The sequence below is a fragment of the Phoxinus phoxinus genome (genome assembly GCF_949152265.1).
Source record: "Phoxinus phoxinus genome assembly, chromosome: 20".
NCBI lineage: Eukaryota > Metazoa > Chordata > Actinopteri > Cypriniformes > Leuciscidae > Phoxinus > Phoxinus phoxinus.
This window is the reverse complement of record NC_136895.1, coordinates 11,521,807-11,537,587: the sequence shown is the minus strand read 5'-3', so window position 1 is coordinate 11,537,587 and position 15,781 is coordinate 11,521,807. Positions and strand designations below refer to the sequence as shown.

Here is a 15,781-nt window from a genome sequence, read left to right as displayed (position 1 = left end):
GTCACCGGGGATAGTATGGACGAAAATCTCATCTGCCCGGTGAGGGCATTGAGAGCTTATGTGTCACGCTCGTCTGCTTTCAGACAGACAGAGCAGCTCTTCGTTTCGTTCAGTGGGCGTCTCAAGGGACTGGCCACTTCGAAACAGAGCTTATCCAGATGGATAGTGGACGCTATAGCTCTAGCGTACGCATCCAAAGGCATTCAGTGCCCTTTGGGTGTTAGGGCACACTCCACGAGAAGTATGGCTTCTTCGTGGGCTTGGTCGAGTGGGATTGCCTTACAGGATATTTGTATGGCGGCAGGCTGGGCCTCACCGTCTACATTTATCAGGTTTTATAACCTTGAGGTACCCGCCTTACAGGCCAAGATATTTTCGGTTTGAATAACCGTATTTGTTAGACTGACTTTTCAGTCGTCTATTATGGCATAATTATGCTAAGCTGCTGAGCGCAGTTATTTCTGTACTGATCTGCTAAGCGCAGTCAACTCTATACTGATCTGCTAAGCGCAGTCATCTATATACTGATCTGCTGGATGCAGTCACTTTTGTGGGAGATGGTGGTTAGAACCCACCTCTTTCAGGATTCTCTGTGAGTCCTACAGGTGATTATGTACTATATGAACCCCAGCTCAGTGCTCTGGGTCTATAGTGTCGGATCACTGCACACACGGCGTCTTACAGGGTGTTCCCCAATGCGTTGCTACGACAACGCAGTACGAGAGTATCTCTCGTAAGAGAATGTACTCGGTTACTAACGTAACCTCGGTTCTCTCTAGAGAGAGGAACGAGTACTGCGTTTCTTGCCGTGTATGCGCTCTGGTTGCTTTCGCTTTAAAAATCAGAGTTCATAAGCCTGCGAGCGAAATATATAGCCCTAAGCCACGCCCGTTTCGGCGGGACGTGACGCAGGAGGGCGCGAAGCGCCCTCATTGGGTGTGACGTCACTCATGGGCTCGCTCCATTGGCTTAAGCATTTGCCGCACAGCAGCCAATAGGCGCGCGAGCTGTCTCGCCTAGGTCTGTATGCTGTGGCAATGCGTTTTACATTGATACAAAATTAAGGATAATTTTTTGCTTCAGTATTCTCGTGGAAAGGATTTTCCCCAATGCGTTGCTACGACAACGCAGTACTCGTTCCTCTCTCTAGAGAGAACCGAGGTTACGTTAGTAACCAAGTACGTTTTCATACTATGACAAAGCGGTGACAGAGCTTACCAATTTAGCCCTGATTCAGTTTAAATATTTACTTGCTTGATACTTCAACAAGGTTCAAGTGATCAGTTATACGGAAAATCAGAAATGAAAGATATAAGTTTGATGAAATGACTTAAAATTGTTGAGTTTATTTGGTTATCAGAGAATGATAAAAAGGGAGAATTTGTAATGGCGATTTTAATCTTTTATTTCTTATTCTGTTCCTAATGATTTAACAGATTAATGCTGTATGTTCTCTGTCTGTATTCAGAGTTTTTGCTGATGTAACGTTGATTCAGCTGGAGGGAGGTGTGAGCCCGAGAATGATCTGTATCTTAAGTTTCCATGCTGGGGGAAGATGTTCCTTCTTGTGTAAACGGTGGGGGTTGATAGATTCCCTTGCATTATAAAGTAGCAGGCCCAATCTCTCTGGAGGGGAAGGGCAGGAGTGCCAGTATCTGTCAGTATCGACGAAAAAAAAGTTTGAGAACCACTGTTTGGCCAATTGCACAAAATTAATAAAAAGCTTATGGTTTTCTTAAAATAAAGGTTATGCAGGTGAGGTGTCCCTCTTTCTCTTCCTGGCATTTCAGCTGAACTCTTTTGGGTCACATTTAAAAAAAACAATAGCCTACCAATGACAGATCATCCTTCCAAGAATCAGAACTTGTTATGTAAACTGGTTTGGCTTGTTGTTCCTGTAATAGTTTTTAATTAGCTGTCATTATGTGGATTCTGCTCCTCCCATCACAACGGTATATCTCAGTTCTGTATTTCCTCATCACCTGCAGTCTACAGTCTCTGGCAAGAGTAAAACACCTCTTTAACTGATACAAGATGAGAAAAGCGAGTCACTGTCAGGCTAAACTTTTTAGATTGTGGCAAAGGCAAAAAGTAAATTACCTGAGGTAAGTCACGTCTCATCTACTTTCATTTTCTTGGCAGAGTCCAGCAATTCATTTATTTTGATGTCCTCTGTATTTGTCTGCAGATTATATAATTTGCTTATAGGCAAATTCTTTCTCAGTTCTTTATTAAAAAATAATAATTCTCTTCACTCTTTTTACATCTTTGCAGGTCACTATCAGGAACTTGAACACTGAAATGGAATTTCCTGTGATGTTTTTTTTTACTGGAAGACAAGATGGCAAAAAGAAAGAATGTGGTATTTCAAGACAAGATTTCGCGTGTGGAAACGAACTACATGACAATGATTACAATTTCAGCCTAAACTTACTCTGAAACAAACAATATTTCCCCTTCAAAGTCAACTCAAGAACCAAGAAGGATTTATTCCATCTTCAGCAATCAAGCACAGTTCTTCATCAAAGGTGTGTCTTAGTTGTATTATATTTGTTCAGTCTTATTCAGTGACCCTGGACCACAAAACCAGTCATAAGTCGCACAGGTATATTTGTGGCAATAGCCAACAATACATTGTATGGGTCAAAATGATACATTTTCCTTTTATTCCAAAAATAATTAGGATATTAAGTAAATATCATGTTCCATTAAGATATTTAGTAAATTTCCTACCGTAAATATATAAAACATTTATTTTTGTGAGTGAATGCAGCACAATCGCGAACATAAATGGAAAACTTTAAAGGAGATTTTCTCGATGTTTCGATTTTTTTGCACCCTTAGATTTCAGATCTTCAAATAGTTATATCTCGACACAATATTGTCCTAAACGTACATCAATGGAAAGCTTATTTATTCAGCATTCAGTTTATGTATAAATCTCAATTTCAAAAAATGTACCCATGTGACTGGTTTTCTGGTCCAGGGTCACATATAGTACCTGTCTAGCCATGAAAAAAATGGGCTAAATGGGTAAGACTGGTGGATTCTGTGAGCAGTGATGTTTAAAATAAATAAATACATACATAAAATAAAATATATATAAAATAAATTTGAGTAGTAAGAAAAAATAGCCAGTTTCTCTAAGTGACCTCTTGGCCTCGAATACCTTTTGGGAAGCATTGAAAAGGGAACATCACATAAACATAATAAAACAAAAACAATAGGCTATTAATGGTAAATCAAATTTATTTCTATCTAGTCAAAAAAGATACAATTAGTGGATACATTTATCCTCAGCCACTGAAAACGTCATATTGCATATACGCATGCGCATGCACCATTTTGGACTCGTTGACAACGTGGCGTGTATAAGAAGTTTTCCTTTTTTAATTGTTAAATTGCAATACATTTTCATTTGGGCGGTTACCATATAAATACCATGGGACACAGGTATGTTTAAGTACAATTTGAGAATCAGATCATCAAGACGTATGCTATATCGGTAATGTATACGGTAATGCTATGCTAACAGCTCCAAACTATGATTTATTGCATATAAATATCACAAATTATATTCATTACAGATAAATAAGAGATATTTATTGCACAATATTCAGTGCAAGTTCTTTCTGCAGTTTTAAGAAAATGTAGATTAGGAGGCTTGAATGTACGGTTGTTTTATCTGACTGGCAAAGTTAGCCCAGAGAGAGAACGGCAATAATACGCACAAGGGTGTGGATCAAACAAATTGCAACTTTTTGGTGTTTTTCCTAGTATATACTGATATTTGGCACAAAAATGTATAAGACTGATGTTTTTACGAATTAATTTCTGATTATTTTGTACATTTTAAATAAAAAGCTCATATTGGGTCCATGTTTGGTCACATGCTTTATTCAAATGACAGTAGACAAGCTATAGGCCTATGCTGTTAATCAACATTTAGTGCTGTGAATGAAAATAAGGTGATGTTAATCAAACTGTGATCGAAAAATACAATATCTAGAACGTCACAGCTGAATGTTGCTAAATGGCGGGAAGGAAATTATTCACAGTGACTATGCAGGGATCCAGTTCCTTTTACGATGATTGTGAATATTGGAGAGAAGGAGCGGGAGAAGATATTTCTCAAATATGAAGGGAAAAAAGGTTAGCAAGCTGTTGATATCTTTCTATCTTCTGTTTCTACAGTTGGTACATCATTATCTCGGTGTTTCTGCTGTATATCACAGGTGAGAGATTCAACATTTGAAATTAACCTTCATGTCACATGCAGAAGCAAAACAGTGTTTTTGCTTTTTTTATAGGTTCCTTCTCTTCTTCAGTGGTCACAGTTTCGAATTTTATTGGAGACTCGGCTCTCTTGCCATGTTCTATCCCTGAAAGTGAGCTTCAAGGTGCTGAAGTACACTGGAGAGACGATGAAGGCAAGAATGTGTTTGACATAATTGGCAACGAAGCAGTTGAAGACCAAGCTCCAAAGTACAAGAACAGAGTTGAAACATTCCCTGATGAGCACGAGAAAGGCAATTTCTCAATCAAACTCAACGGTCTTCAAAAAATGGATGCAAGGAAGTTCAGCTGTATCATCACAGGGCCATTTCAAAATATATGTAACATAGAGCTTCAAGTCGAAGGTGTGTATAATCTGAAGATTTTCATTGGATAAACTGAAATTGTGAATTAAGTTAGTGACTGGTCAAACTAATGTTACACACTTTACCGTTGTTGTTTTGTCTCACAGATAGACCAGTCGGAAGAGGGAACCGTGTAGGACTACATGGAGAACTGACATTAATTGTGTTTTTGTTAATCAGTTTTTACTTATTCTTGAATTTTTTAGTGTAGAGGTCAGATCTCATCGATCAGCAAGTGTTGTAAATAGTTTTGCTCAGTTACTGTACTTAAGTATCTGCACATTAAGTATTGTCATCCTGAGTACCTTTTACACACATTCCACAAAGTAACTTGTTGGTCCTCTGTATTTTAATCTGATTCTGATCAGAACTGACCTAAGTGTTAAAGGTGAATGAAGTGAATGTTAAACGCACCGCCTCCTCTCTTGTGCCTCCCTCTACATTTTTTGTAAGTTATGCCTTTTTTAAATCAAATTTTTATTTTTAGTGTTTCGACTATTCTCAGTGCAGTGCAGTTGAACCTAAATAATTTGGCATGAATTATAACACAGATTACATTCATTTTAATCATGCACAACTTGGTGTTCATCAATGTTTGTACGTGGATGAGACTTGTAACAATTTCAGTGTCATTGTCATTTCTGTCAATGTGTGCAAATAAAACTGTATGATGTTAACCCTAAAATAAACTGGACAATCTTTTATGTATCGGTAAATTAACGTACTAAACAATGTACTAAAAACAGAAATGTTTTTCCTTTGGGTTTTTCCACGTATGACGACAATGTTGTCCAAACGATGGAATAATAACTAAACTAATATAATGTTTTAGCAGTGACAATATCATAAAGGTAAAAATAAACATGTACACCAATTTTGTTTTGGGGGGTAATGCCTTTGAATTATAAACTAATCGTGATGTTCTTTAAAATTATAAGTTATGTACAATATTATGACTTAAAATGACACTATGTTTGTCAAAAATAAATGTAAAATAGCACTATATCAAGTAGTGATGATCCATACACATATAAGGTGCACTAATACAGGAGTAGTTTCTCCAAATACATTCAAACGTATAAGAACATGTCAGTGGCTTAGAAAAAATAAGAGTAGTCGCCATGCTGACATCTGAACATGTTTTATCCCCTATTATTGGACAATTTCTGTTGTGGAACATGCAGACTGATGGAGGATGATACTGCAGGTGGAAGAAGAAATGAAATGAGGATGGGATAAGGATCATTTATTCCTGATCAGAAGACATTAAAGAGTTACAAAACTGGGACACTAAGAAAATGAAGGTTTCACATGGTACTATCAAAACATGTGCCAAATATTGTGACATCATCTATTTCAGATCAACCCGCCTCTAAGTGCCACCATGATGTAAAACACAACACACTGATTGGTCCGTTTACATGTCAATCAGACGGCCTCTTCTTATATAATTGACAGTTCTTGGTCAGAATGCACTCTTGATCCCACTTTTAGTTTTGTTGGAAATGCTTAGGCAAACGTTATGCAGTTTAATTTATTCAAAAACTATTAAAAAAACAACAACAACAGACAGAAGATACCAGAACACATTTACTTGCACTATTCCAGGCAGCATATTGTTACACAAGACAATGTTTGAATAAGTTAAATCAAATTTATACATTAAATAATTTAAATAGATGCAATTCATTACCGGCAGTTTAATTTAGATTTAATTTTTAGAGCTTAACTTATAAATAAAATAAATAAATAAATAAAGCTAGGCAACAGAATTGATGTAAACAGTAGTTACAATATGTCTAACAACTCAACTAGTATCACATAACAAAAGCACTGCATCACATCAAATCTTCAACATCACTGAAAAACGGAAATGATTCATGTTTTAATTTATGTGAATGGACACATGGGTAATTTATGCCAAACGTGTATTGGTTATGTCCACTGAAATGTTCCGGAAAGCCGCATTTTCAATGTTTTTCAAGCTGAATGGCGGGAACTAAAGTGCAGTTAGTGAACAGACTGTGTTATTAGCATCTGCCCAGAGTAAGATCTGTAACATGTCAGATATGTTTCGTGTATGCGTCTAAATGTTGATCAAAATGACATCTTGATGAACTACTGCACATAAGATGTCATTTTGTGGTTCTTACTCTGGTCCAGCGAGAACATAGGAAACAGTAATAATTCAACAGATTTTGTTTCCAGGTAGATGTGTTTGACTCTGTCTGTCATAATATTGCAAAGTAAAAGCTCCCCTAAGCTCTGCTTTTAAAGCACACACTGCTAAACTACCCACAATCACCACTCACACAACCAGAGCAGAATAGTGCCAGCGAAGAAAGGAATCAACAGAGGGACGATCCTCTCGGCTTTGGATTTAATGCCACGGGTTGAGTCTGGCTTCTCTTGGATTCCCCTTGGCTTCTCTAAAACACAAAAACAATGAAAGAATGAAAAAACAGTAGCATATAGGCTTGTACCGACTCACAGTGTGGACGATCTTTAGGAAATGCACTAAGACCCTAGAGGAGAAGTGTGTAAAGTCTGCGCCAAAAGCACCAAAAAACACCAAACGAAAGTGCAAGAATGATCGTTTCCCAAAACAAATTCACTAGCAAGGACCACGCCACAACCACACAGATTTAGCTTTATGGAATGAAGAAGGGTCGAAAGGGATGGGGAAAGAATGTTATGGTTCTCCGTCTGGCTGATCAGGGAGTCTTGTCCAGGGAGACTCAGAGTGGGGGCTTCGTCTCGGTAGTAGTAAGCAGAGTTACTTAAAGACCCCCGGATGCAGCCTGTGGAAGTAAAAATGGGGGATGTTAGAGATTGAGAGGGGGGAGGGGGGGAGATTGGGGTCGAGGGTAAGTGGGATGGATGTGATGGGATGAGTTGGAAGGGGAGGGGTGGGTGGGGTCGAGAAACTGAGACGAACGGTGTGGTGAAGGTGGGTTCGGTGTATATATACAGACGGGGAACGAGCTGATTAGTTGAGGCGTGGCCTTGCTCCCGAACTTCAGTTAACTTGTTAACTACATTTCACTAGCAAGGACCACGCCACAACCACACAGATTTAGCTTTATGGAATGAAGAAGGGTCGAAAGGGATGGGGAAAGAATGTTATGGTTCTCCGTCTGGCTGATCAGGGAGTCTTGTCCAGGGAGACTCAGAGTGGGGGCTTCGTCTCGGTAGTAGTAAGCAGAGTTACTTAAAGACCCCCAAAGGTTTGGATGAGCCGATGCGGCCTTGGGCTAGACGGAGATCGTTAAGATTATTACGGATATACAAGCGGTATGCTTCGGATGACCAGCGACCTGGGACTCTGATTGTCTTGTCAGAGATGCCAGTACTGGCGGCCGTGGTGGCTGCTCCGATCCGGAATGAATCAATGGAGTAGTGTTCGGGAGATATGCCGGAGGTGCTGAGAATATTCCGGAAGTGTTTGGTAAACCAGAATCTAGTGGCCATTTTATTGTTTTCTGCGAGGAAGAGTGGTTCTTGAGGAGATGAATGGTTGGCGTATCTGGAAAGAACGTATTCCGAAAGTGGCTCATAAGGACTGAGGAAGGGGGTTGAGGCGAAAAATGTAGATTGGAGATGACTCACCAAATTGGTCGGTTTTACTTCTCTTTAGGGTATATATCAGAGAATCTGGCGTATGAGCGGTAATGTCTGAGAGGCTGGGATGAATGGCTGAATTGAAGGCTGAAGTCGACGGGGCAAATTCCGAGCATCTCAGGAAGCCGAAGAATGCGAGAAAGAACATGCATTCTAGTGTTTTGTCGATTGAAGGGTTCAAGTAGCCGGAACGTAATGTGTGGATGCACTGGCTAAGGAGGTCGGAAGTTAAGGGCAAGCGTTTAATGGGGAGGACTGGTTCTTGTTTTCGTAGACCTCTGATGAGCATGGATACGTGGGAGTGAGAAATGGAGTGGCATTGGTCACCAGTGGCGAGTTTGTAGATAAAGTTGATTCCGGATAGGTAAGTCTGAATGGAGGATGCCCTGATATTTAGGTAGGAATGGGCATGAGTGACGAAGTTGCAGATGGACCAAACATTCATTAGAGGAAATGAGAGTTGGTAGAAGGAGTGGTAAGCCTTGAAACAATTCCAACCAGTCGAGTAAGCAGAGAGGGTACTCGGAACGAGGCCGTTGAGGATAGCTTCTTGTGAAGCGTATGAAAGGGCTTCCAGCTGTGGATTTAATTGAAGATGGTGGCTGAAAATGGTGGGACTGGCGTGGGATGGATGTCTGACTCTGGAGCCAAGATTCTGAACTTCTGAAAAGAAAAACGAGACAATGAGTCAGCTATGCTATTGTGGTATCCTGGGATGTGTGCAGCTCGGATGATAAACTGGTGTTGAGCCGATATTAGTGTCAGTCTGCGGACTAATTGCATGATAGCCGGGGAACGAGATCTGCCTTTGTTTATGATTTCGACTACTGCCGAGTTATCTGAGTGGATGAGTATGGAATGTCTGGACCATTTATGCCCCCAAAGGATGGCTGCTATGATGACGGGGTACATTTCGTAAAGTGCATATGAGGGAAGGTCTGGCTGCTGAATTAGACAGCTGAATTCTGGTGGCCATTCAGAAGCGAACCAGCGGCCGCTGTAGTAGCCGCCGAATCCGGTGAAAGGCGCTGCATCTGTATACAGCTGAATGTCTTCTGGCTGTGTGACATAGTCGTTATAAAAGAAGGATATGCCGTTCCATGAAGACAGAAATTGCTGCCAGAGCCGCATTTCCATTTTGCAGGCTTCGTCCAATGTGACTTTGTCGTGTAGAGAGGGGATTGTTGCTGCTTTTGACAGTAGGTTGGAAAGGAAAGATTTTCCCTGGGGAATTATTCTGATGGCGTAGTTAAGATGGCCAAGAAGGGCTAGCAGCTGTTGCTTAGTGCACCTGTCTGCTAGAAGATAGTTCGATAGGAGCCATGAAATGCGTTGTATTTTCTCAGGAGGTAGAGATGCTTGGAAGGAGATGGAGTCTAGGGTGATGCCTAAGAACTCGATGGAGGTGCATGGCCCTGAGGTCTTCTCTTTTGAAAGGGGTACGCCTAGTTCGGAAAACATTTTAACGAGGGTAGAAAGTCCTGAGTGTGGAGGTGCGGATGTAGGTGTGATGATGAGGAAGTCATCGAGGAGGTGGAGGACGTAGGGAAGCCTGTGGTTATTGATGAGAATCCAACATAAGGCCTCCGAGAGGGAGTCAAAGATCTTGGGGCTGCTTTTGCAGCCGAAAGTGAGGCGTACTGAAAAATAATAAGCTCCTTTCCAGAATATTCCAAAGAAACGCCAGAATTCTGGGTGAATGGGCATGACTTTGAAAGCGCTAGTGATGTCTGCTTTGGAGAGCCATGCTACATGGCCTGCCTTGCGGATGAGAGTGATGGCTTGGTCGATGGAAGCGTATTTCATGGAGAAGTCTGGGGCTGGAATGATGCTATTGATACTGGGAATGTGTGTGCCATGGGGGGAGGACAGGTCGATGATTAATCTCTTTTTCCCGGAATATTTCCTGGTGGCGATTCCGATGGGGCTGATGCGAAAGGGAGCAAATGGAGGTTCTTTAAATGGGCCTATCATGAATCCTTCTTGGATTTCTTTAGCTATTAATGTATCAACTACGTCTGGTTCGGAGAGAGCGGACTGGAGGTTATGGGAGAGATGAGACGTGTCCGGGATTATCTCTATGCCTGGGAGGAAGCCGTTTGTTAATCCACTGATAAGGAAATCTACAAACTCTCTGTCGGGTGGTCTAGAAAGGCAGTGGCTAATGCTTTTACCTTGACTGGTGTTCCGAGATACTTTAATAGTCAGTCGGGTAGAGCAGTTGGGTTGTGGGGGCAAGAGGCTCTTGAGTGAGCGCCTCCGCAGAAGGAGCAGGTGTGTAGGAATCTGCAATTGGAAAGAGAGCAGCCGAGATCGTTGAAGTTGTTGCATACCATTCTGCCTCCTTGGTAGAGGATCGGCCGTCCTCTTTTGTCGATGCCTTTGGGAAGTGGAACATTGGCTGTGGGTTGTATGTTGAGGGGTTTGGGAATTAGAGGAGGAGGTGGGGCTGCTGAGGATAATCTATTGAAAACGGATGTTTTGCGTGAGGAGGAGGGTTGAGATGGTGTGATGGTGCATGCTGAGGCTGGATGTGAGGGTGCCCCGCATAGTTGGCAGGACATTGAGGTGCGTGCTGCGAAGATCCGACAGTAAAGTTCTGCATCAAGAGTGCCCCAGTATGTTCCCTGATTGAACTGCTGTAACCGACCTGTTACTTGGTTGGCGAAAAGAACGTGATAGTTGTAGAAGCCTGTTCCTCCGAAACGCACTGCCATGTCTAAAACGATTGAAAGGTAATCGTCTAGCTCTGTTCTTCGATCGGGATAGACAGAGCAAATAATATCTCTGTAGATCGAGAAAGCTAAAGCAAATTCGGTGGGAGTAAGGTCTTTTGAATGAGAGTTTAGTGGATGGCTGAACTCCATTAGGCCTAGACTGGTTTACAGCTCTCTGGGCTGGCTGGAATTTATGAGGGATGGCTGGAGGAGCTGGGCTAGATTGGTGTAGTTACCTGATAGGATCTGAAGACGTGAGGCTGAAGAGACCGGGGAGGGCCGGTGAATTGATGAAGCTGGACGAGGAGGCGGTGCAGCTGTGGCCAAGGTATATGGGCTAGTATTTATTGGCATGATGTGAGGGTGTTGGGAAAGGGAGGGGTAGGTGTGGGGAAGGGAGGGGAAAAGTGATAGATTAGCTGGGTAAAAGGAAGGAATAGTAGGGGGTTGAAAGGGTCCGCTGAGAGGTAGAAGTCCTGGGTTTGCTGCATGATGGACTTGATTTAGGTTAATTTGTAGGGAAGAATCAGAAATAACAGGAGCAGTGTGGCTGTTAATGCCAGAAGGAAGGGTAGAGGAATGGATGATGGGATGAAGGGATGAATGTCCATGAGGATTTGGAGCTGTTTGTGAGCGTAAGTATGTAAGAAAAGATGTCATTAGATGGGATAAATCTGAGGTAGAAGGGGCGGAAATTGGAGGTTGAAGTAGTTGATCTCCACTAGGTGGCGCCGATACTGCTGGCTGAGGCTGTTGTGGAGGCAGTACGGTGACGTCATGAGTGACGATGGGAGGATCGCGTGTGGATGCCGGAAGCGTTGGAGGCTCGGAATTTAAAGTTGGGGTGTTGGTGGATGCTGTGTAAAGCTGAAATAATCTTGATTTATTGTCAGATCGGCTGAAGTGGATGCCTTTATCCTTAAGAGCTCGCTGAAGGCGAGCTACGGTCCAATTCCTAATGTTAGTCTGTGGTCTGGGAGACGTGGCGTAATTGCGCTGAGAATGACTGCGGTTTGATGAATGATGACGCTGTTGACGAGGAGAGCGATCGCGCCGGCTTCCGTGCCTGTGGCGATCGTTGATGGTAGTTCTCGTTTGCAGAGGAGAGTGATCCTGAGATCGAGTCGGGGTTGGAGAAATCTTCGATGATGAACTATGTTGTGAATGCCCGCGGTGCTGAGGGGTTTCTATGGCAGAACGCAGCCGGTGTGGATTTTGCCTACCTGGGGATTGTTGTGAAGACCTCCTCTGTGACAGAGGAGCGATTCCGAATAAGTCGTCGTCGGAGTCAGAAGGGTTGATCTGCAGCTCGGAATCCATGTCGAGAAACTGAGACGAACGGTGTGGTGAAGGTGGGTTCGGTGTATATATACAGACGGGGAACGAGCTGATTAGTTGAGGCGTGGCCTTGCTCCCGAACTTCAGTTAACTTGTTAACTACATTTATCGGAAGATATACGGACCATTTTGTTTGTCATACTAGTTATTTTGTTTTAGAAGTTGTTATTTTGTTTGTCATACTAGTTATTTTGTTTTAGAAGTTGTTATTTTGTTTGTCATACTGGTTATTTTGTTTACATGTTTTTGTCAAATGTGTTATTTTGTTTACATGTTTTTGTCAAATGTGTTATTTTGTTTATGTCAAATGTAGAATTTGGTTTATAATCTGTTATTTTGTTTGTCAAACAGATTATTTTGTTTTAGAATGTATTTTGTCAATGGATATTTTGGTTTAAAATACGTTTTTTGGAGTTTTTGAGATTTATTTATTTTTTGTCGTTTTTGTTTTTTTAAATTGTTTTCGGATTTACTTCGTTTTCTGTTTTAGTTTTTGGTCAGACTTGCTGTGTTGAACTTTTTGTAAAAGAAAAAAGAAGCATTTTAATAAGAGCAATTTAAATAAACATCAATTTTAAATTGTTCAAAATTTGGCATTTTTTCATTCTATTTGATTTCATGAATACAGTAACAGGCAAGTATAATAATTCAATCAAATATAAACAAAATATTGTTATCACCATCAAATGAAAAACATTTTAGCATAACATCAACTTATTTAAAGTTAACAGGAATCATAGCTTTTCTTTGTAAGAAATTACTAGGTTCTTTCCAAAATATTAGGGATTTGGGACACTCCCAAAATAGATGAATAGTCTCAGGGGAATTATTTTGTACAAAAAACACAAATATCTTGCATGGTCACTTTAAAACGCTGTACCACAAGTGACTTGGGTAAACTTGATGGAGAATTTTATATGAAACCTCTTTCCCTTTGTTTGTGATGCAATACTTATGAGGCGCCATCCACATTTTACTCCATTCAAGACACATTTTTAAATATAAAATTCTAGTGAGTAGTAACAGCAAGTATACATTTAGATTGAAGAAGGGAACGCAAGAAAATATGATTCCATCCAGAACTTGTGAAATCCTTGCCCTGCAACTGAATACAAGAGGCAGATTCTTCCACTGTTTGCAAACAGTGATTATTCTAATAGCCTCAAAAGTTCCTTGGGAATTGCATGTAAAACCAAAGAATATTTTATAGGATCAACTGAAAAGTTATAAATATGAACACATTTAGTATAATTGTATAAAACACCACCCTTTTGGATCAACTGTTTAACCCAAATAATTCCTTTTTCAAACCAGTTCTTAAAAAATATTGAATTATTGAAAGCTGTTTAAATTCTCGGCCACTTCAATACACTTCCTCCTCACTAAACAGCTTATTTCAAATGGCCCCGTCCCAAATTCACACCATTGGTCGAGGCATAAAATGACGTGTAGGGCTACTTCAACAAACAACTGAAAGTGCCACCAAACCCCAGTGTTTACATTCAGGACGTCCACCTACGAACAGCTTACTGTGCAGTTGTCTTTGCACATTAAACTGGGATACGAGCAAATATTTTAAGCTAATAATGGCAACCAATTCATCGCACCTTTGACTTGAAGCACTGTGCATCTTTGAAGAGAACTGAATTCGGGGAGGAAGCAGCAGAACGACCCTGCGTCAATTTTCTGAAGTTTCCGAAGTTTCAGGGAGAAGTTTCCTTTCGAATATTCTGCAGGAAAACTTTCAGTTCTGCTTTTGTACACTGGCTCCTGCTCCTTAGTCGATCCTACGCCATCTTGTATGTCATACACATTCTTGCTGTCCTCATATCTCCAGTGTGCAGTTAACATAGTAGGTATGCTGGGAGAACGACACGGCAAAACGACATAATCTCCGATAAAAACCTGAACGGTTTCCTCCACAGATGCTGAAACAAAAGCAGAGACGGACCATGCACATGTGAAAGACTATAAGTCAATGTTGACTATCAAGCTTATTCAGATAAATATCTGCAATATTATGTGCTTACCTTCAGTCAAAACTAGTATGAAGTTACAGACGAGCAACACACTGCAAAAACAAACACAAAAACAGTCATGAAGAAACATTAAACTGTGATAACTAGGCCTACTACTATTCCCAATATTAAAGACATGCCTCAGGGTACTAGTTAGAAATATCTTTTCCTGAAGGGACTGAGACTTCAACAACAGGTGTAGCAGAGACACAGAGGTCAACAAAACGTCATTTATGATGACAAAAGTGGGTGATGAAACCTCTAGTAGTGCAGTTTATATTGACATGCAGCTTTTGTAGAAGTGTGAAGATAATGTTACATTTGTTATGTGCAGAAATTCTGTCAGTTTGAGTTATATACCAATGGTAATCGACAACGGTTTATTTTAGATCATTTCAAATCATTTAAACCAGATTCTTGCATGCATTATACATTATACTTGCATTCATCAATATGATGAACTGATCTGACATTGGGTGCAACAGGTGCCGTTTGACGTCAGATATAATAATAATAATAATAATAATAATACAAACATAAACTATATCAGCACGTCATACAATATAGGTTATATGATATAGGCATACATATATTCAATAACATACTTTAATTTAGTTTTCATGACTTCCATGTTTGTTTATGTTTAAGTAGCCTGGCAAGCTAGTTATTAGAAATAACAGATAATGTACCCATATTTGCGCAAACAGACGGACCATTTTTGAACCTATTAATTGGAAATTAAATTTCTCCGCTGCTGGGAATATTTAGGACACGTTATCATCGTAAATGTAGGAATATTTACAGATATACTGACTGACTGAAGCAGCTAGCACAAAGCCTCTAATCTAGCTAATCATAACACTGCGCCTCTTTGTTCTGAAGGCCAGAGGATAAAGATGTTTACTGCTACACGACGACAATTTCAGCACAACGTACCTTTTGAACATGATGTACAAATTTATAAAAATGCCAACAGATAGTTATTTGAGAAACTAAGCTGAAATTTCAGCTGAAATTTAACAGTGAAGCTTATCCAAATTTGCATTTTACAACGAAGCGCAACTGCGAGTCCGCAACTGCGCACGCGCACAGTTTTAGTTGCCTTATTTTCATCTCTTTATTTTATTTATTTTTATATATATTAATACATATCTCTACTGTCGAGTAAAATAAATAATGCAAATAATCTAAATTATACTGTATACGTTTTGAATGTAACTGTAACCATTGGTGTGTTTGTTATAGGCATGAGGCTATTATGTTTGTTTAATTTTCGAATACATAGCCTATTTCTAATTTAAAGTGCTTACCTTAATCTAAAATAAAAATCATATGAGCCACACAATGGAAAAAAGGAACACATAACTGACACAATAAAATCAGTAACACTAGGCATTTCCAATAAGATATGTCTCCATACTAGTTCAATTTGGTATACAATTGATAT

At 40.3% G+C, this 15,781-nt stretch overlaps 2 protein-coding genes and 1 long non-coding RNA gene across 3 annotated transcripts in view; 1 reads left to right on the top strand and 2 right to left on the bottom strand.

Moving 5' to 3' along the window:
* LOC306987803 (uncharacterized protein) overlaps positions 1–15,781 on the bottom strand; it is a 96,319-nt gene that overhangs the window by 52,543 nt on the left and 27,995 nt on the right. The window lies entirely within an intron of this gene.
* LOC306987830 lies at positions 1,985–5,341 on the top strand. The gene is made up of 5 exons (XR_013795260.1): positions 1,985–2,105; positions 2,275–2,528; positions 4,195–4,235; positions 4,311–4,640; positions 4,748–5,341. It is a non-coding gene; the product is annotated as an uncharacterized lncRNA (long non-coding RNA).
* LOC306987820 (uncharacterized protein) lies at positions 5,315–15,424 on the bottom strand. The gene is made up of 4 exons (XM_079592406.1): positions 15,271–15,424; positions 14,347–14,387; positions 13,924–14,244; positions 5,315–7,069 (listed from the first exon to the last, which is right to left on the bottom strand). The coding sequence occupies exons 1-4, from the start codon at positions 15,279–15,281 to the stop codon at positions 6,942–6,944; spliced, it is 501 nt and encodes a 166-aa protein (XP_079448532.1). The 5' UTR covers positions 15,282–15,424; the 3' UTR covers positions 5,315–6,941.